This window comes from Chinchilla lanigera, unplaced genomic scaffold (genome assembly GCF_000276665.1).
Source record: "Chinchilla lanigera isolate Chin_1 unplaced genomic scaffold, ChiLan1.0 scaffold00010, whole genome shotgun sequence".
Taxonomy (NCBI): Eukaryota; Metazoa; Chordata; class Mammalia; order Rodentia; family Chinchillidae; genus Chinchilla; species Chinchilla lanigera.
In genome coordinates this window covers 31,626,598-31,648,408 of record NW_004955411.1, presented here as the reverse complement: position 1 = coordinate 31,648,408, position 21,811 = coordinate 31,626,598, and the positions used below count along the sequence as shown (strand labels likewise).

Here is a 21,811-nt window from a genome sequence, read left to right as displayed (position 1 = left end):
AGGAACTGAGATAACAGGCTCAATGAATCCTTCTCAAAACAGCACTAGTCCTTTACCATTTTTTTTTTTTTTTTTTTTTTTTTTTTTTTTTTTTTTTTTTTGAGACAGGGTCTCGGTATGTAATTCAAGCTGGCCTCAAACTCACAGAGATCCTCTTGCTTCAGCCTCCAGAGTGCTGGCATTACAGATGTGCTCTCCTATACCTGGCATGAACTCAGAATTTTGGAGGACCTGTGTGTTTGATTTTTGTTGAAAAGAGGACTTTATAAACAAATTCTCACAAGACAAATGGTTGCTTAAGAGTCACTCAAAATGAACTGAGGCTTGGAGGAAATAACATGGCTAACCCAAAAAAGTTCTTTGAATATTACCTCCACAAAAAGTAAGAAAGATGCAGAATTACTGACTGGAAGAAAAGACATGTTAGCAAATGGAAATGACAAAACAAATACAGAATTTAAATACTCTATTTAAAAAAATTCTCTTTGAAATTTTTCCTTAAGGACCATAATCAACAGATGGGAAAGAATACAACTATTTAGTGGGGACTCTGATAACTGGACCATATTCAGAAGGGAGGTATGGCATATGAAAAATAGCTAAAAGAACTAACAATTTTTATTCCTGTGTGGGTTATGAAGAACCAGCTATGTTTTCACATCTGAAATTTTGTCCTTTAGAAAATGGGTTGGATAGTTCTGTTACAGGTTGTAGATGAGAGAAGAGGGACAAAAGGAGAAAGGAAAACAGGGTCAATTTATAAAACTTCAAGGAAATGGATTTTAAGTCCATGTAATCACTTACACTTATTATGGTTTTCCATATATTGCCCTCCCCTCCGGCATTTACTTGGGAAAAATGTCAAGCACATAACAAAGTTGTAAGAATTTTATAGTAAATGGCCATTTATAGAGAACTGTCATTTAGATTCTACCATTATATTGTATTTTACTCAGTTATTCACATATTTATCCAATCAATTCATTTTATTGTTTGTATACATTTCAAAGTAAATTCTATACGTTTTTGTTTGCCGCTGGGAAGGTGATTCACTTTTTTCTAGGATCTTTCTTATAGGGATAATAACTGACTGTTGGGGATATTCTAGAGGAAATTTTTGCTTTGAGTAGATGGAGTAGACCAGGAATGTGCTTCAAACTTCTTTGTCACCCTTACTAAGAAATATATTTCATATTCTACCCAGTGTATAACATATATATACTGAAATAAAAATTTCAGGAAACAATATTTACCTTTTATGTATGTGAAGCATTCTGCAACTTTCTGTTTGATTTCATTTAAGACACATTGGTCATGCTCTACTAATTTTGTGACTCACCAATGGATTGCAAGAATCCTGTGGCTAATACCAAAATTTTCCCTATCTTCCCAATGATCAGAAACCTGTTTTGAGCCTCAGCATTTACTCAGCATGCCTAGCATTATGGTATGTATAGTTTAGAGAAAAATCTTAAATGCTTAGTTAAAAATTTGCATAGATCCAATACAACACTCTTTAGGAGTGAGTTTATTAACTGCCTGCTATTTTCAGAAACAGGAAGAGGCATTGTTGGATAGGTGGGCTCACCTACTCAGTACTCACATAATTTTCGTTTAAATACGGCTATTTAGTGCCTGCCGTCGTTCTAAAAAAGTTAAAACCATCAAATGAGAACACGGATGTGAAAGCACTTTGAAAACTAACCTTTTAAAAATAGTATTTTGAGATGTTAGGAAGAGGAATGCTGCGATCAGGATTTAGGGAGGGTGTCTGTTATTATAGAGCTGTTACATTAACCTTCGCAACCCCCAATGACTATCTTTCCGAGCTCCGGACTCAGGTAACAGGAAACCTTTGAATTGAGGTTTCACTTTTGTAAGCACGCCGCTCGGTGTGCGCATGCTCAAAAGCGACTCCCACTCCCCAGGACGATGGGCGGATCCCAGAGAGCGGAGTGCAGGCCACGTGAGACTCCATGACGTCATCTCTGGGCGCCAAGCGTGACTGGACTTGGGGTGGGCTTCCAGGGTTGCGCCGCGCCGTCGGCTGTGTTCGCCGGGTACCGGAGGGCGGAAGTACACCAGAGCTAGGCTCCGACCTCTGCGCCTGTGCTTTCTGCGGCTGCGCACGCTCTCTGGACTCTTGCTCTGGCTCCTCGGCTGGACAGAGTGTCAGGCAGCAGAGCCCCGACCCAGGCGTCTTCACCCCTACGAGAAGCCGGGGGAGGAGCCAGCGCTTCGGGCAGGGTAAGTGTGTGTGTCCCGGTGAGAGAGTAAATGCTTGGAGGAAGAGGGTTGGGGGACTGGTAGGTGTGGTGAGGAGGGCGAGTGGCTGGCGTGAGCAGTGCGCCCCGGTCGCGAAGGCGGGTGAAGTGGTTCCTCCGCTCGGAGGGGGTTGGCCAGACACCGCTGTCCGCGGGCGGCTTGGGGCGGGTCTGTGCCTCTAGCGGAGTCCGCTGTCTCTAAGGTAGGAAACAGTGTCGGGTCGCAAGCCCAGGAGTTCAGTTCAGGACCTGCATTTCCTGTAGCATAGTTACTTAAACCATAATTATTTCATGGGGCAGTTGGATTCCATCCGAACTCAGCTATTTCCTCCAATTTATCCTCTCAGTGACATTTCCTTAGTTCTCATTTTAATAATAACATTCATTGTTGACGAGCCATTTTCTGTTGGTAAAGCACTTTCACTTTACTCGATTGCTTTCACATAATCATACCTAAAACTTGAGGAATCTAGGAAACGATTGGTTCTAGATTTTTCTGAGATGTGGGAAAGTATAGTATGTCTGCAGTAATGAGAATCTAGAGACTTAACAGAAACTGAAGTTACAGTACCATCTAGAATTCATCTGATAAATTTGAGTTCTTGAAATTGTTAATATTTAGATCTCGTCTGAACTATTTGTGATATCTTTCGTGAGAGTCATTGGTTGAGTTTTGAATTTGAAAATAAAGATGTTGGGCTACGGTTAATAGTTGAGAAATTTTAGAGTTTTACAGTAGATTTAAATATGTCTTTTGGTCTCCAGCGTTAGTCCATTTGGGGAGAAATGAGCAGAATAGGACCCTATGGACATGGGTCTTTACAGCTGTGCACACATAGAGTGTGTTCAGTTTGTTACTTTCAGAAATACTGCGTACATGCCATAGGCCAGACATTGGAAGAAATAGTTTAAAAAAAAAAACAATAAAAGTCTCTACCTTTGTGAACTTCACATTAGGGATGAGCAAGAGAAGACACTGATACAAAAATCAAAGTATATATCATATAGTGGAAGATACTAGAGAAAAAAATAAAGCAATAAAAAATGGGGGTGCAGAGCTATGGGTAGGACATCCTGGGGTCTCTGTAAAAAAGGTTGGAGTGAAGACATGAAAGTGATAAAGATGCCATGTAGAAAGAGCCTTGAGAACTAACAGGCCATGAACCTGGAGCATACCAGCTAGTTTAGCTGGAAAGTAGTGAACACTCATTGGAGAAATAGATACTCAGGCAAGGTTATTTAAGGCCTTGTGGGACTTTGTAAGAACTTTAGTTTTTATTTTGAATGAGATGGGTTTTGAATAAAGAGTGAATTGATCTAACTTGTGTTTAGAAAGGATCTGTCTGCTTTGTTGACCTAATGCAGCACAGGCAGAAATAGCGCTGGTGGCAGGCCATTGCATTTATCTGGGCTGAAGGTCAGGGTGACTTGGATCAGGGTGGTAATAGTGAAGGTGGTTTGGAAAGACTATTCTGGATGTTTCCAGAGCAGCCATGTGTGGGAGAGCAGCTAGGTGTGGGAGAATAGTCCGGGACGATTTCAAAGTTTATGGCCTAAGCAACTAAAGAATAGAATTACCACCTTCCAAAATAGAGGTGACTACAGAGTAATAGGGGAGAGGAGGGAGGAAGATCTGAAATCATTTTCAGTTTTGCACATGTTAAATTTCCAAGTGGGGAAATGTCAGTATGCAGTAATATGTGTATGTGAAACAAATTCAAAGGGAAGTCTGGGCAGAAGATATAAATGGGAGTTATAGGTTTAGTATTTAAAGCCAGAAGAAAGATCTACAGGGAGTGGTTCAAGGACTGTAAACATTTAGGAAAGATATGCAGGATTTTCCCCACAGTTCAGGGTGGGGTTGTGAATCTGTGATCCACAGTAACAGGATAAAAGGAAATAGAGAGCAAGTACATTAGCAGAAAATGAGAGGGAGAGGGAGAGGAGAGATGAGGAAAGAGATTTGGAAATTTGAGAAGGTATAGAATAGTGATAAAGGAGGTGGGGGAATAGATGGACTAGGGAAATATAGGAATATGAGGCATTACTTGGGACCCGCGTTTGAGTTTATGGTTCTTGATTTTTTTTTTTGAGCCAGGGTCTCACTATGCAGTTCAGGCTGGCCTTGAGCTCACTTTGTAGCCCAGGCTGGTCTTGAACTTGAAAGGATTCTCCTGCCTCAGCCTCCCGAGTGCTGGGATTACAGGCGTGCGCTGCCATGCCCAGCTCAGTGTTCTTGAATTTAAAGGGAGACCAGCTGGCAGAGATTATTATTTTTAGTTATTCAAGTATTTGATCTCTTAATTTCTAGGTAGTTGGTGACTTTGTCAACAAAAATAGCTCTAGGTATTAGGTTAGCCCTTCTTGGTAGGTAATATATAAAGCACAAATAATTGTGCATTTTTATCCTACTATGCTATTTGCTGAGTGGTTATCAAATGTTGATTGGATACCTACTGTGATGCAAGCCCTGAATTGGATGCAGAAATAGAACTAATAGTTTGAATTGGCTGGATGGTGATGATGGCATAATATATGTAGAGAGAAACCTTTCTAAATAATGGAATCTGCTCATTTTAAAGTGTAATTATACTGATTTGGAGGAGAGTAATGTGGAAGAGCTTATTAAAAACCTAGATTTATTGAGTAATGGACTGATTGAGACAGGATCTTGCTATATAGTTGAGGCTGGCCTTGAACTTCCTGTGTAGCCCAGGCTGACCTTGAAGTCATAGTGATCCTCCTGCCTAAGCTCCCTGAGTGCTGGGATTACAGGCGCACTACACTATGCTCCCCTTTTTTGGTGGTGGTGATGGGGTTTCTGGGAATTGAACTCAGGAGCCAGTGCTTGCTGGGCAGGTTCTGTGTCATGGAGCCATATCCGTGGCCCACTATGCCCTTTTAAGAACCTAAATTTATATATAGGTTTTCCCCACCTTTAACAAAAATTGCAAAGCCTGCTATGTATTTACTGTGTTAATTGAGGATAAGAAGATAAATATGACTACTTTTGTCTTTCTCTTTGTCTTACTTTCTCGTTGGTGAGCCACAATATTGGATAGCCATGAATGTAAGGAGCAAAGATTTATTTTTACTAGAGGGTTGTGGAAGTTGCAGTCCATAGTGACTGGCTGCAAGGCAGGGCAGCATGACAGAGGAGTGTAGCAGAGGAGAAACAGCTCAGGGTATAGTGTTAGGAGGCAGAGAGAGATAAAGGGAAGAGGGAGGAGATAAAACCCTCCGGCCACACCCCAGTCACTCACCTCCTGCAACCAGGTTTTCCCTCCCAACATGTCTAGCTATAAACTCACAAGGGACTAATTGGATGAACGCTCCAATGGTACAGTCACCTTCCCAAAGGCCCACCTACGAGTGCATGAGGCTTTCAGGGGACATCTAGGTATAAATGATAACAGTCTTCAAGGAACTCCCTATTAAGTGTGGTTAGGGGCAAGAGAGAAGATAACCATAAGTGGCTTAGTAGGACATACTGTTGAAGAAATTAAAATCTAGGGATGTAGCTTAGGGATGGAGCACCTGCCTAGTTTTTGCTACACCCTGCATTTAGTTCCTAGAACCACCAAAAAATAAAAATTAAAAAAAAAATTATTGTGGGCACAGTTGCACATAACTAATCCCAGCTACTTGAGAGGCTTGGGCAGGAGAATTGGGTTCAAGGCCAGCCTGGAAAGCATATTCTGATATACTCTCTCTGAAAAAGGCAAACTGAACCAAAGCAACAACAAAAGTAATTTGACTGGAGGCTGCTTGGGGGAAAGCTTTCCCAGGAGATATTAAACTGAAAGGATTGAGTTGTTCAAGAGAGGCTAAAAGAAGTGTTCTAGCAGAGTGGCCTTGAAAAATGAAGAAGCCTTGTACATATTGTGTACGTATACCATTTATTGAGTGGAGAACCATGTACAGAGCTGGGCATGGTGGCTTACGCATGTAATCCCAGCACTCAGGAGGCTGAGGCAGGAGGATCGTTGGAAGTTTGAGGCCAGTCTGGGCTACAAAGTGAGCTCAAGGCCAACCTGAACTGCATAGTGAGATCCTGTCTCAAAAAAGATCAAAAAAATAAAAATAAAGAAAAGAAAATCATATACATATTAAGTACATAAAACCATTTATTGAGTAGTTACCATGTGCTAAATACCTGTGCCCTGTGAATGTCAGACTTATACAGATAAGAAGTTCAGATGGGATGGATTATTGTCCTAGGACATATAACTACTAAGTGGAAGTCAGGGTTTAGACCTATGTCATTGTGATTTCAAGCTCCTTAACTACTTTGCCTACTATCAACATTTAAATGTTTCCTGTTTTTGTTCTTTATCCTTCAACCACTTTTCATCTATTGTTCTTTCTTGAAAACACTCAGTCTGTCACTTGACTACCATTCTAAGTCAAGCAATCATTTCTTTGTGGTAGTTGCTGAAATTTCCTCCTGGCGGGCCTCTCTATAAGGTATGTATTTGATACAGTAATAGAAATTAGTCAGATCTATAAATGTAACATGAGATTAAATCATGAAGTGTCACTTAGAACTCTGAAATTTTTCATGATCTTCTGTGTGGTATGCTTCATGATCTAGGTTTTTTTGTTTTTGTTTTTGTTTTCTGTTTTTGTTTTTGTACCAGGAATCAAACTCAAGACCTTGTGCTTGCCAGGCAGGTGTTTGTGCCACTAAGCTGTATCCCCAGCCATGATCTAGTTTTATTTCACACAAATGTTTCTAGTGTCAAAGAATAATTATTTGAATTTCTAATATGTGTCCATTACTATAGTAAACAAAGTTACAGATTTTTCAAATTTGTGATGCAGGTATTCATTTCATCTTAAAGGTAAAAGAAACAGGTTTAGTGGAGGGATTTGCTTAAGATGCTGTGTGATATTTAAATGTGTTACAGTGTCAGCTCTTATATTATCTCCTAACCCTTCCACAGCTCTTTTATTGTTTCCTAACCCTTCCAACCCCAAATTCCCTAAAAGGTTGACATAGATGTTGTTCCTGTGTTTGTTTAATGGTGCTGTTTTGCCCTCCTGAGAATTCCTTGAGCTAATGTTGGTACTGCTTAGGATTTTTTGATGTTAAATAACTTTATAATGGTAGAAAAGCAATATATATTCATTATATTGCTTAGTAGAAACCATCCTAGGAATTTTGAGTGTTGGTTTTCCTGGGTAGCCATATGTGATAATGTAATTTTTGCATTGCCCAGTAGTAGCAGCAGTGCAGTTCTGTGAGCTGTGGGATCACAAGTGCAACAGCCCATATCCTACAATGTACTGTTTGCTAAGCTATGATGTTCAGTAGGTTATGTGTGTGAAATACTTCTCTATTCATGACATATTCAATTTATGATGTATTTATGAGGTGTAACCCTATCATAAGTAGAACAGCATCTAATTGTTCTTCCTTTCTGTGTATAGACTATTTGTTCTTTAGATTCTGAATGTTTCTTTTTAAATTTAACTTTATATTTTGGTCTTTTTGAGGCTGGGTCGCACTGTGCAGCTCAGGTTGGGCTTGAACTCATTTTGCACGCAGGCAGGCCTGGTACTTGCAGCAATCCTCCTGCCTTAGCCTCCAGAGTGCTGGGATTACAGGCTTGCACCAGCACGCCTGGCTTTAAATTCCAAATATTAATCCCATAACAACTCACACACACAGAAAAACCATTTGATTATACAGTCAAATCTCAGTATTCAACTGCTTTGGAACCCTTTGCATTTGGTATTCCACAAATTTTGATAAAAACATTTTGTTCTGGTGCTTGTCCTTTGTTTGATACCTGACCTGTAAGCTAGAACCTGTCTGTGTTGATTCCTTGTCACTTGCTACCTTTTCCAGCCAAAACAGTTTGTTTTGTGCTGTTGTACCTCCTGGAACCATTTAACAACTAGTACTGAGGTAGCGTTGTAGTACAGATATGGATGTTTTAGAGTTGGAATGGATATTGGAAATTGGCCAATATGATGGAAAGACTGTGAGATTAGCAACTCTGGGTGTTGCTTGTGACTTTGGCTCTGTCATTTATTAGCTACAAGGTTTGAAAAATAATCCAACTTTTCCATCTCAAATTCATTATTTGTAAAATGGGGATGTGTAGGCTTATGTGTATCAAGTGTGATTAAGATGTATAATGTTTGTGGAATTACTTAGTATTTTCAGGTAGCACATAATCTGATATTTATTAATCTGATGTGCTTCTCTCATTTTGGGGGGTTTTGTTTGGCTCTGTAATTGTTTTGTTTTTTGAGGGGGTCTTTTTATGTAGTTCAGGCTAGCCTTGAACTTGTCGTGATCCTCTTGCCTCAGCTTTCCAAGTGCTGGGATTACAGGCTTTTGCAACCATCCCAGGCTGGTTTTGTAATTTTGCATTCGTGTACCTTTTCCAACAAAACTCAAATTCAGTAAACATAGATGTAGGCATCTACTATATTCCATGTACTATGCAAGTATCAGAGGTTAAAAAAGATGAAGGAAATATGACCTTTTCCCCCAAAGAAATGCGTTACATTCTAACTGAGGAGACATACACACAAATACACATCTTTAGAATGTTTGTAAATGCTGGAGTAGAAAAAAAGTAAAGGTACAGTGAAGAAAGAGGATTGCACATAAGTCATGCATAGAAGAAAGGCTGTTTACATTCTGTCCAAACAGGTATCTAAATTGAAAGACAAAGTAGAAAGACTGCTTTAGGGTAAGAGTAGCCAGCATGGACAAAGATGTGGAAAAAACATGAAAATGAACGGTATGCTTAGTATATTTCGAGATTATAATACTTTTGAGGAATGGCTGAGGGGTTTTAAGATTGTTATTGCTATTTTATATGGCATTATCTTCTCCTTCCTTTCAAATCCAGGGCCTCTTGCATAGTAGGAAAATATTCTCCACTGAGTTACATTGCTGGCCCTTGACTGAGTTTTTTTTTTTTTTTTTTTCGAGACAGGGTCTCACTGTGTAGTTCAGGCAGGCCTTGAGCTCACTTTGTAGCCCAAGCTGATCTCGAATTTGTAAATATCCTCCTGCTTCAGCCTCCTGAGTACTGGGATTACAGGCGTGTGGCACCATGCCCAGCTCTGACTGAGCTTTTTAAAAGTTATTATTGTTACTTTGTTAATTTGGAGGTGTCTAGCACATGTCACAGAGCTAGACATATCATATTTTTGACTCAATGTAACAATGTTAAGTTGGTATTTTTGAACTGTTGCTTTTCTTACAATGCTTTTGATTATTCTTTATCCGCTCTATAGTACTGGGCCTTTGCACTGAGTAACATTCCCAGTCCTTTTTAATTTTGAGACAGAGTTTCACTAAGTTACCCATGTTAGGTTAGAACTTGAGATCCTCTTGCCTCAGCCTCCTGAATGCTGTACTACCACGTCCATGTAAAGTTTTTAAATATTAATCTTTCTTTTCCCTATTACTTGAAATTGAACCCAGGGCCTTGCACATCATAGGAAAGTGTTCTACCCCTGAGCTACATCCCCAGTCTTTTCTAAAAATATAATTATGTATTTGTTTGCTTGTTTTTTTTTTTTTTTTTTGACACAGTCTCCTCTGTAATTCTGGCCGGCCTTGAACTTGCCACATAGCCCAGGCAGGCCTTGAACTCACAGTGATCCTCTTGCCTTGGCCTACTGAGTTCTACTGAGTGGGATTACAAGCATGTGCCACCATGCCCGGGTCTAAACTTTGAGACAAGATCTCTTTAAGTTGCCCAGGCTGGCCTCAAATTTGTGATCCTCCTGCCTCAGCTTGTGGAACAGCTGGGTAATAGGGGTGTGTGTGGAAGCCCAGCTAACTATTGATTTTTATGTGTATTAATTCACTTAGTTATTGTATCAAATGGGTTAAGTGCTATTTTCCCATATCATAGATGAGAAAACAGATGAAGAGAAGTTAAGTGACTTACTTGAGGTCACACAATAAGTGATAGAGCTAAGCTTTGAGTACAGGCAATCCGGCTCTACATTTTTCATTTTTTTGGTCTTTTTGAGACAGGGTTTCACTCTGTAGTTCAGGCTGGCCTTGAACTCACTTTGTAGTCCAGGCTGGCCTTGAACTTGCAGTGACCCTCCTACCTCATCTTCTTGAGTGCTGGGATTACAGGCGTGCACCACCACGCCTGGCTTATAGATTTTTATATGTTAAAATATTATTTGGTCATAGGTTTTTAAAGCGTATTATGAAGCAGTAAGTAGCCTTGTTTGCATTTCACAAATCTGTTTTACGGATTTTATTTTGCAAATTTGTATCAGATATCACATTATACCTTTAGCTATCTTGTCTGATCATTTTTTCACTTTGATATCCTATAAAAAAGGTATAAGAAACAAAGATACAAGTACCAGTGTTTTTCCTCCTGAACTGGGGATTGAATCCAAGGCTTTCATATAGAGTTACATCCTATACATCTTTTGAAGTTCTTTTTTTTTTTTAATAGGGTATTGCCCAGGTTGGGTTCAAACTTGTAGTCCTCCTGCCTCACTCTTCCAGATGCTGGGATCACAGGCATATACTACCATGCCTGCCTAGATTTACACTGGTGTTTTTTTTTTAACACTGGTTTTTGTACTTAAATAATACGGTAGAATTTGGTGATCATGTCTAGAGCACAAGCTTTAAAACCCAAGGCTGTAGTTTGGCTTTTGAGATATTTTCTTCTCCTAAGTTCATCTTTGTATCACTTTTGAGGAAGGACTCTCAGATACGAAGAGAAACCATTGGTTATTTCTTTTGATCCTTCTCACACATGAAAGGGAGAAGCAGAAGAGAGTGACATGGAAAGAAAGAGCAGGACAGTCAAGTGTTGTGGCAGCCCACACAAGAGAGAAGGAAGCCATATTAACATGAATAATGTTTTGGTTTATGGTGATGCCTGCCTATTAATAAACACAGCTCAGATGTAATTCTGGAATCCGACCAATCACATCTCTTTGTTTTTTGAAGGACAGTGCTTGGGACAGAAGTGAAGAGTTTGTAGAGTTGCCTTTCCTTAGATGGCCATACACACTTTAAGTTTGAATTGTCTTGATATAAATCAGCACCCCTGCCCTTGGGAGTACTGGGAGTGCTGAGCTACGTTCCCAGCCCTTTATAAGTTTTTCTAAAGACAAGGTCTTGTTAAATTTTCCAGTCTGTTCTCCAGCTTGGAATCCCCTTGCCTCATCCTCTTAAGTAGCTGCAATTATAGGTTTGAGCTACCACCTCCAGCTTGAGTTATAGTTTCTGTTTCTTCTCAGAAGAAAAAAAGTCATCCAATGTGACAATATTGATGGTGACCTTTGAACTTTAAAATTATAACTAAAGTGTGCAGGTAATATAGCTCTATAGTAGAACCTTGAGTTTAATTGGTAGCACTTGAACCCAAGAAAACAAACACAAATATTAAAACTATAATAAATTTTTCTTAATCTATTAGTAAGAGAGCTTGTTGCTTCATGTTTTTTTCTCTAAGTGAGCAAAGCGGGAATCTCAGTTGTAGCTGTCTATTGGGTATATCACAGTTGTAGAACCGCTGTTTTCCACCTTTATATCAAATTCAATTTTAATTTACTTTTCATAACCAAGATTTCATTAATTCTTGCCACTAGTAAATTTATCTTACTTGCTTGTTCGTTTATGCATGTATGTATTGCATGCATGCATGTATGTATGTATGTGGCACCAGGGTATGGAGCCCAGAACTCTTCTGCACTGAGCTCCATCTCTGTCTCTTTTTACGTTTTTTAAATTTTGAGACAAGGTTGTTAAGTTGCCAACGCTGGACTCAAACCTTGAGCTTCCTTTCTCAGCCTACCAGAGTTCTGGGATTACAGGAATGTACCATCATGCTAGATTAGTAAATTTACTAAAAAAGAACAGTTTATTGGATGGAATCAAGAAGTAGGTAGTACTTTTCTGTTTTCAGTGAATATTTTGTGTGATCTGAAAATTTGGAAATTTTCTGGTCTGTAAAGAAACTCAGTATGCTTGAATTTGGGGCTTATCACTGTGGAGCTACGTGAAGTTTTAACATACATACATTAAATGTAAATTATGTAAAAAAAAAAAAAAGAAACATTGGAAATGATGCGGAGCTTCACCGTACAAGATGGTAGGAATTCAACAGTGGTTCTTATAGTGTATATTGTTTTCAAATCAGTCATTCTGATTATCAAATTCAAGTGTGCAAAATTGGTCAAGAAAAAAGAAAATTTTAAGTGTCGACTGATCCTCTCAATAAACCACAGGCATCAACAATTCCAGCTATCCTTATATATACATATACATTTTGTTTCTCATTTAAAAAATAAAACAAGATAACAAAAACAAATACATAAACAAAACAGCATAGAGAGCCATAAAAATGATACAGAATTTCAAAGCATGGTGTTTTTAAAATTTAAAAAAAATTTTTTTTTACTTGTTACTGTCTTTGTTTGATCAATCTGACATTATGTCTAGTGGACTGAGCAACTTCATTGAAGATAACAGTATGTAATATATGTAATATATGTAATATAGCAACCATTGTAAATTTCTATCACTTTGTTTTGAGGTCATGTATCATTTTTGTTGTTTTTATGTTGTTTTGCTTTTGTCTTCATTGTTGTTTTGTCAGTTTTTTAATTTTTAAAATGAAAAATAAATGTAAATTATGTAAATTATATTTACCAATTATAACTGACCAAAAATAGTTACTTTTCATATTTTAATAAAAGTGAAAATACTGATATACTTTTTTTTTTTTTTTTTTTTTTTTTGAGACAGGATTTCCCTATGCAGTTCAGGCTGTCCTTGAACTCACTTTGTAACTGGCCTCGAACTTGCAGTAGTCCTCCTGCCTCAGCTTTTTGAGTGCTGGGATTGCAGACGTGCACCATGTTCAGCCTACTGGTGTGCTTTTAAAATAACACTAGAGTTAGTCTAACTGTAGTTTTTTTTTTTTTTTTAACTGTAGTTTTTATCCTGATTTGACTGTTGCCCAGTATTTTTAGGTTGAGCAGGTTTTTCCATCTCTTTCAGTTTATTTACCTCTGGATGACATTGTATCCAGGATTTAGGAATTAGCTGCCCATAAAAGGTGGGGAAAGCGGGAAATATTATTTGAGTAGATTTATTGTATCTTAGTATTCAGGTACCACATATTGAATTGCTTAAAGTATCATCAGTATTCTTTCTTTTTTTCGTACCAGGAGTCAAACTCAGGGCCTTGTACTTGCCAGACAGACACTGTGCCACTGAGCTACATTCGTGGCCTATCAGTATTATTTCAGCATTTATTCAAGTGGTATATTATAGTGCTTCTTAGTTGTAGAGTATTAGCACTGAAAGACAGTGGGGTGTTTGAGATCAAAAACCATGTTCTTCTACCATACCCAGGGTATTTCCATTAGCAGGTTTACATACAGCAAGTCTAGTGCTATGTTTGTGGAATAGGGAATATTCTGAGAGTTCATGATAGAAGTATTTACTGTTTCATTGGGGAAGAGGGTGATGTGCTTGGGTTATAGAGTAGTAGGGTTTGAATAGATGAGAGAAGAGCATATTAGACCAGGGCAATGGTAGTACATACAGCAAGGTGCTTGTGGGCAATTTTTGCAGGAGGGTTTATGAGAGGAAGCATCATTAATAAAACTGCAGGTATGGATTGGATCAGATTATGGATTGGATGAAATTGGAGATGAGCATGGTGGTGCACATCTGTATTCTCACCTACTCTGGAGGCTGAGACAGGAGGATCATAAGTTTGAGGCCAGTCTGGTGAACTTAATGGAGCTGTATCTCAAAATAAAAAATTTTAAAAGTCTAGGAGTATAGGTCAGTGGTAGAGTGTCCTGGTTTCCATATCAAGTACCAGCGGAAACAAACAAACAAAAATTTAAAATGGGGATAGATTTTTCCATGATGAGTAAATTTGGTTTTTTCTTCTTCCAAGTGATAGTACTTGGAATGGGACAAGTTAAATACGTTGGATGAGGCAGGTGTAATTGTGAGAATGATCTTTTGGACTTGGGCTGTTAGGATCATGGGGTTCTCTTTAGATAAGATTCTTCTGGGTGTAAAAGGATGATGCAAGTATACTATAGTTTTATTTATTTTTTATTTTTTTATTTTTTTTTTTTTGGTTTTTCTCCGGTACCGGGAACCGAACTCATGACCTTGCGCATGCCAGGCAGGCGCTTTTGCCACTGAGCTAAATCCCCAGCCCCCTATAGTTTTATTTTGACTGTAGTTCATTACTTGCGTATGAGTTTCGAATTGGTTACTTCTGTGATCCTCTTAAGTAAATAATAGATCTGCATTTAGAGTTTGTTGCACTTAGCTTTTGCATTCTGAAGAATGCTGATCACATTGTTTTGTTTTGTGTATGGTACTGGGTGTCAGATTGGAGCACTGCAACAGTGAACTACAGCCCCAGCCCTATTTTTTAAGACTGTCTTGCTAACTTGCCCAAGCTGCCTTCTACCTTGTAATACTCTTATCTGAACCTCCTGAGTAGCTCGGATTACATGCTTGTGCCACTGTGCCTGGCTTGGTTTTTTGATGAGAATGAGGTCTCTTCAAGTGTTGCCTAGGCTACCCCCAAACTCCTTCACTCAAGCAGTGCTACTCCCTTGGCTCCTGAGTCAGAGGACAGTAGCTGTTGCCTGGTTTAGTCTTGTAGTGTTTTCTTTTTTGAAGTGAATAATACTCATGCCATTCATTTTTTTCCTATAGACTTTGTTTTGTGGCGGATTAATTTCTCCTTGCAAAGATCTGACTAATGCTCTTCCTTTTATTTTTAGTTTGACCTTGGTTGAAGAAAAAAATTAGCCTATATGTACTGCTTTAACCACTGGAAGAATGACAGATGACAAAGATGTGCTTCGAGATGTGTGGTTTGGACGAATTCCAACTTGCTTTACTCTATATCAGGATGAGATAACTGAAAGGGAAGCAGAACCATACTATGTAAGTATGTTGATGATGGCAAAAGGGATATTTAACTTCGTCCATTTTTAGAAATAAAATTTTCAGAACCTGGAAGCTTTTACCTAACATTTTATATACTACTACAGGGGTACCTCAGTTCATGAACTCAATTTTCTCTGGTCACAAACCAAATTGGACAAGAACTGAAGCAAATTTCCCCATACGGTCATCATTGAACCTAACCACTGAATTTTATTTGGTTCTCATCCAACTGTGTTTGTGATCAGAATCATGAAAAGAATCAAGTTTGTGAACTGAGGTACTGCTGTAACCCATACTTAGGCACAAAGTTAGAAAAGACAGATAAACAACTACAACAAAATAAAAATGACCTGTAGTCTTACTAGAGTATAAAACCACTATTGACATAATGATATGATGCCTTCTTGACCTTTTTCTTATACATGTGTGCCTCTAAGATATATGACAGTGGAATCAGGCTAGGGATGTAGCTCAGCCTTAGAGCACATGCTTAAGTAGATTCAGTCCCTATCACCTTTGAAATATATGTGTGTGTGTGTGTATATATGTATGTATTTACATATATATGTGTGTGTATGTATGATAATAGAATCATAAGCTATGTGCAAGCTCTGAGTAGAAAGCTATTTTGAAATAATAGGTTCAGATTGGATTCTTTTGTAATTATGTAATTCCAAGAGAGTAGTCAAGTATTCCTGTAGTCAGTGAATTTATGAACACATATACACTCACATGTTCACTGAGTTAATATATATAAGCTAAAATATAATGCATATTTAATAATACATTGCAGCTAGGGATGTAGCAAAATTGTAGAGTGTATGCCTAGCTGGCCTACACATACGGGTACTATAGATGCTGCACATAGACTTACACATTTTAGTTAACGGATTATCTATTTTAAAAACAAGTTTCAAATATGTATGTTGTGACTGTAGTGTGATTTTTTTTTTCCCTCCAAATGCCTGTATAATTTACATTGATGTGTGTCGGTTAAAGATGATGATGTCCTGCCTATTTCATGAGTAGTCCCCAGTAGACAGTCATTCTCAGTTGTTACTGTAGTTTTTCCTTTTTTTGGCTTAAGCACACATACTGGTATTTACTGGGGAAGGAGATGGAAAAGAGGAAATACATTTATGATGATGGACTGTTTCATCTGTTTCACTTGAGTAAAGCTTACCCTTTGCGTTCTCTTTCGCCCAAGAGGCAGTATTGCTCCGCAGCCTACTCCAGCTATGGGAAGTCAGACTGCTGAAGAAAGCTACTAAAGGAGCCCAGTCCATCACTTTTTGGTTACAGAAATTGTTTTTTGTTTTGTCAGTCTGTACCCTTAGCATCTGTCATGGGTGTGTAAGTGGCACATATTCAGTGCTTGAAAATAAGTGTCCCCAGATTTACATTGGGATTCTGTTTGAAATCTTCCTTTTGGATTTTCTACTAGGAATGATAATTGTAGAGAGGCTGGATACTCTTGTTGCTGGTACTGAAGTTATATACATTTGAATAATTTTAACCTGGAAGATATCAGTAGATTTTTCTTTAGAAAAGCTTTCTCATTAACAAAATGTGATTATAGTTTACTTTCAGAAAATTTCGTTTATTAGATGTGGAGTTTTCTTTGTTGTTGTTCTTCTCTAATATGTTAAGAAACTTTTTATATTTTGTTTCCAAACAAGAATTGCTAACTTAATTGAAACTTTTAACCTTTACTGATTTTTTAAAATACTGTCTTTTGCAGAGTACTGAATATTGCATAGTTGGTCAAAATGGCAACATCTGAAAAATAAATCTTTACTTTTAAGTCAGAATTTGATGTTTGACACATTTTCTTCACTTAAAATTCCACATAAAAATGCAGGACTTTTCTTCTTTGTATGTGCATCTGTTTATGTATGAAAAGACTTAGGAGAAAAGACTAGAGTGTAAATTATTTTCCGGCTGTTTCTGATGAAATTGAAAATGGCAGAAATGTTGGGCCAAGTGTAGGAGGAAGGATTATTTTGTCTTATAGCTGATTCTTTTCTTAAATTCTTCCTAATATTTTACCTAAAAAATCCTTTTGAGGTATGATTGAAAAATATAATGAATATTTAAATTTTAAAAATTTATTACAGTAAAAAATGTGTTGCCCTTAGTCTCCCTTAAAATTCTCTCCCTCATTTTGAACACACTTCTCCCATTGTTCTTGTCTCTTTTTGAAGCAGTTTTGGAAGTTTTTTCATGAACGTCTTTGGTTGTGTTGTCATGGTTTCTTCAGGTGATTCACAGCATTTACCTTTCATGGTCATTTTGACTTTGGGGAAGAGCCAAAGTTGCACAGTGCCAGTTTGGAGTTGTACATTGGATGAAGGCACACTGTATTATGAGCCTGTCTCTACTAAATGTCACTTAGCACTAGCATTAATTGTATTTTTGAATACACCTTGTATAGACACAAAAGACTTCCAGAACTCCTTTAGAAAGTGATAAGAACAATCGGATAAGTGTGTTTCAAATGGGTTGTGTTTTGAGGGAGATTATTCGTAGTGTGTTTTTTAGTGTAATAAATTTTAAAAATGTAAACATTTACTGTATATTTTGATTACCTCTTGTATATATTTTTTTGTCTTTTTGAGGCAGGGTCTCTCTATGCAGTTCAGGCTGGCTTGAGCTCACCTTGTAGCCCAGGCTGGTCTCAACTCGCAACGATCCTCCTGCCTCAGCCTCCCAAGTGCTGGGATTACAGACGTGCGCCATCACGCCTGGCTTACCTCTTGTATATTATCATGATTTGTGCTGTTGAAGACTATTGGATGACAAGCATGTATATAATAATGAATGAAAAACTGGGTTTTAGGACGATGTAGCACAGTCCAAATTTTGCTCTTTAAATATAAACATACTTAGTTATGAATTAATAAAAGAAGAATATATGTAAAACATTAGCAAAGGCTAGTTGTAAAATTGTAGGTGAGCATTTCAGTGTCAGTATAATTGTAGTTTAGATATGTTTTGATTATAAATTAAGTTAGAAAATCTTTTCACTTAAAAAAGTTTTTTTTTCTTCCTTTCCAGTTGTGGGGATTTAAACCAGGACATTAACACTGAAATACTTCCCCAGTCCTTTTTGAGACAGGATCTCATAAAGTTGCTAAGTTGTGCAAGCTGGTCTGGAATTTGCATTCCTTTTGCCTCAGCTACCCAGAGTGCTGAGTTGACCGATGTATACCATCTGCCCAGCTAGAAACTATTTCTAATGTTACAGGGGCTGATAAAAAGTGCAGTGTGTATTTACATTCAAAAAAATTTTTACACCTGGCGTGCTCACCACTCAGGAGGCTGAGGCAAGAGGATTGTTGGGAGTTTGAGGCCAGGCCGGGCTACATAGTGAGTTCAAGGCCAGGCTGAACTATGTAGAAAGATCCTGCACCCTCTCCCCCCAGTTTTTTTTTTTTTTTTTTTTTTTTTTTTTTCAAAAGTTGTTTATTTTCTCCTTTTTTTTTTATAAAATATACTATAATAAAAAATACATTTTTTTTTTTTTTTTTTTTAACAGTAAAAGATACATTGCCTTTAATCTCCCTCAAAATATTTCTTCTAGGAGCTGGGGCATGGCTCAGTGCCAGAGCATTTGCCTAGCATGTGGGATACTCAGGGTTCATTCCCTAATACTGCAAAAACAAAATATTTCCCTTGCTTCAAACACACTTAGCTAATTGTTCTTGTTACTTTTTTGGTTTGTTCGTTTTGTATTTTGAGATAGGATGTCACTGTGTAGTTCAGGGTGGCCTTTAACTTTGTAGTACAGGCTGCCCTAGAACTTGTGGTGATCTTTCTGCCTCAGCCTCCAGAGTGCTGAGATTATAGGCATGCAGTACCATACTTGGCTGTTCTTGCCACTTTCAAAGCAGTTCTGGGAGTCCTTTTTGGTTTTTTTTGTTTGTTTTTTTGATTTCTTTTTTTTTTTTTCTTCCCATACCAGGAATTGAACTCACGACCTTGCACTTGGCAGGCAGGTGCTGTGCCGCGAGCTAAATCCCCAGGCCCTGGGGATTTCATGTCTTTATGAGGTGCGATACGAAATACAGTGAATGATGCTGCTGAGTGGCACCTAATAGAAAGGCAGGCTTGTGAATGTGTTGCACTGTGTCCTCATCCACCTTATTACCATGATTTCTGGCTCTTCTCCCAAAATGACCGTGACAGATGAATGTCCTGAATGGATTCAGGACATTGAAGCAGCCAGGACAGTGCAACTAAAGACACTTACAAAAGAGAAATTCCAGAACTGCTTAGCAACAATGATGTTTGAAGTTGAGAGAAGTTGGGTTTTTTTTTGTTTGTTTTTTGTCTTTTTGAAACAGGGTCTCACTATGCAGTTCAGGCTGGTCTTGAACTCACTTTGTAGTTTAGGCTGGTCTTGAACTCACAGCAATTCCCTTTTCTCACCCTTCCAAGTGCTGGATTATAGGCATGTGCCACCATGCCCAGCTGGGGGAAGTTTTTTTGAGGGGCATTAATGACAATGTGTCTTTTACTGTAATAACTTTGTTTAAAAAGTTGTGTTCACCATATTTTTTTGATCATACAATTTATTCCTATTTAATTTTAGAATTGTGGTTTCTTGCTGCTGTCCATAGATCTTTTTTCATCCTATTTCCTGTATGTGTATCATTGAAAACTATATTTTTTTTTCAGGGAATTTTAGGAAGGAAATTTGTTAGAGCCAGATAATTTAGATTTTATTATTTATATTGCATTTATTTAAACCGTTGCCTTTCATTTAGATTACTCATTATAAAAACATACTTGTCACAAGAGGAAATCACAGTCAGATGTCCTGGATTTCATGCAATCTAAACATTACTGAGCAGTTTTTTTAGTTAGCTGACTCTGCTTTTTTCTACCGTGATTATTTCTTTTGAGCCTTGACCTCGTCTGTCACACCTTAGAGGTAACCTCACTTCCTATGATTGAACCTCCTTTAACTTTCAGCCACCAAATCTGCAAAGCCTGTCAGCACCCATGTGCATTTATTTCTCCTTCCTGCTGTTACAGTGTAGGAGGAAGTGCTTACTCTCCTAGGCAAGGCCCAAACCTTTATGTACTTGTTGTGTGTTCTGGGTCCTATCTCCTACTGTCTGAGGAAGCTAATGGTGTCTTACCTCCACCTATCTCTGCTTTATCTCTTACTTTGAACTTCTTATCCACTGGCTGCATCACAGTATTCATATGATCATAAAGCCTTTTTGTACCCAAACAACAATCTTCTATAATCTTGCCTTTCTCAACTTCTTGCTTTGCCTTCACAGCCAGACTTGAAAAGTTTGTTTATACTCACAGTCTCCTATGTCTTACCACTTAGTTCATAGAAATTGTATTTTCAAAATATTGAGCAAAACTATTCTTTCCAGAGTCACTAGTGACTATTTAATTAATTAATTTTTTTTATTTATTGGTCAAAGGAGAAGTCAGTTTTTGAATTTTCATTTGTTTGATCCCCCAGTAGTGTGTGATATTGTTGGCTGTTTTCTGTATCTTGTGGTACTTTCTTTCTGCAGTGTGCCATATTTCTGGTGTTTTTTCTGACTCTGGCTTTTTGTGGTCTCTTGCCAGTTCCTTCCACTTTCTTTGTTCCTTAATGTTGGCATTTCTTTGAAGGTTTTGCCTTCCTATTTTTCATTGTCTTCCTCTCTGAAGCTCTTAAACACTTGTTTTGTCAAGGATCTGTATCTTGACATGCCTCCCCAGCCTATTCAGTTGTTAGAAATTCTCATTTAGATGTCTTGAAGGAACTCAGCATAAATGTATTTTAAAGCCGAACTCATCTTTACTGCCAGAAAATCTAGTCGTCTGCCATTATTCCTGTCCTGTTTGGCAGATAGCCCTGTTACTCATCTCATTAATTACTTTTACCAGAAAGCTAGGACTTACTCTTTCATGGTTCTCCAATTATTCCTGACATTGAATCAGTAACTTAATCCAGCTGATTTTACATCTCAGCGCCTCTCAGACTTACCTGATGTTTTTCATCCGTACGACTGCAGTTTAATTCAGACCACCATTTAAAAACTGATGGATTGCGTGGCAGTAGTTTTTCTACTTTCAGTCTTCCTTTCTCTTCATTTTCTGTTCTGTATTTGAAGTGATCCTTTCAAAATATTTTCTGATCTTGTCATGTTTGCTTTAAGCCTTGAGTGACTTTGTGTCATCTTTAGCATCATTAGTATCATTTATAAAGTTCTGTATAGTCTGACCTCTTACTTCTTCAGTATTACTCTGTTGCAACTCTACATTTCTATTGTATTTAACTTGTTATAGTTCACTCAGATGTGCCAGTCTTTGTGTCTCTCCATTCATTGCGTGCCTTTTGCCTTGTGCTATCCTCTGCCTGGAATGGGCACAAGTATATGCTACCTTTACACACCCCCATTCATCCATACTCCTGACTGTTTTGGTTTATTCCCATTTGTTATTTACTGTTACCTTAAAATATATTTCCTGTCACATTCCCCCAAGACCGTAGGTTAGGTTAAATTCCTTTGCTTACTTCTTGCTGTGACATTCTTTAGTATAGTAATAATCCTCCTTGCCTTCATCTCTTTTGTAATTT

The 21,811-nt window shown here is 38.0% G+C and overlaps 1 protein-coding gene across 4 annotated transcripts in view; it reads left to right on the top strand.

Annotated features, from left to right (window-relative positions):
• The first annotated feature begins 2,001 nt into the window (after nt 1-2,001).
• The window catches only part of Atg5 (autophagy related 5), a 145,217-nt gene continuing 125,407 nt past the window's right edge, over nt 2,002-21,811 (top strand). The window contains exons 1-2 of one of the 4 annotated variants that reach the window (XM_013510873.1): nt 2,002-2,247; nt 15,048-15,213. In XM_013510873.1, the coding sequence (XP_013366327.1) occupies nt 15,106-15,213 (108 nt within the window). In that variant the 5' untranslated portion in view covers nt 2,002-2,247; nt 15,048-15,105. Of the gene's footprint in view, nt 2,248-15,047; nt 15,214-21,811 lie in introns of those variants that run through there. The other 3 variants (XM_013510875.1, XM_005377828.2, XM_013510876.1) reach the window with 3 other exon arrangements.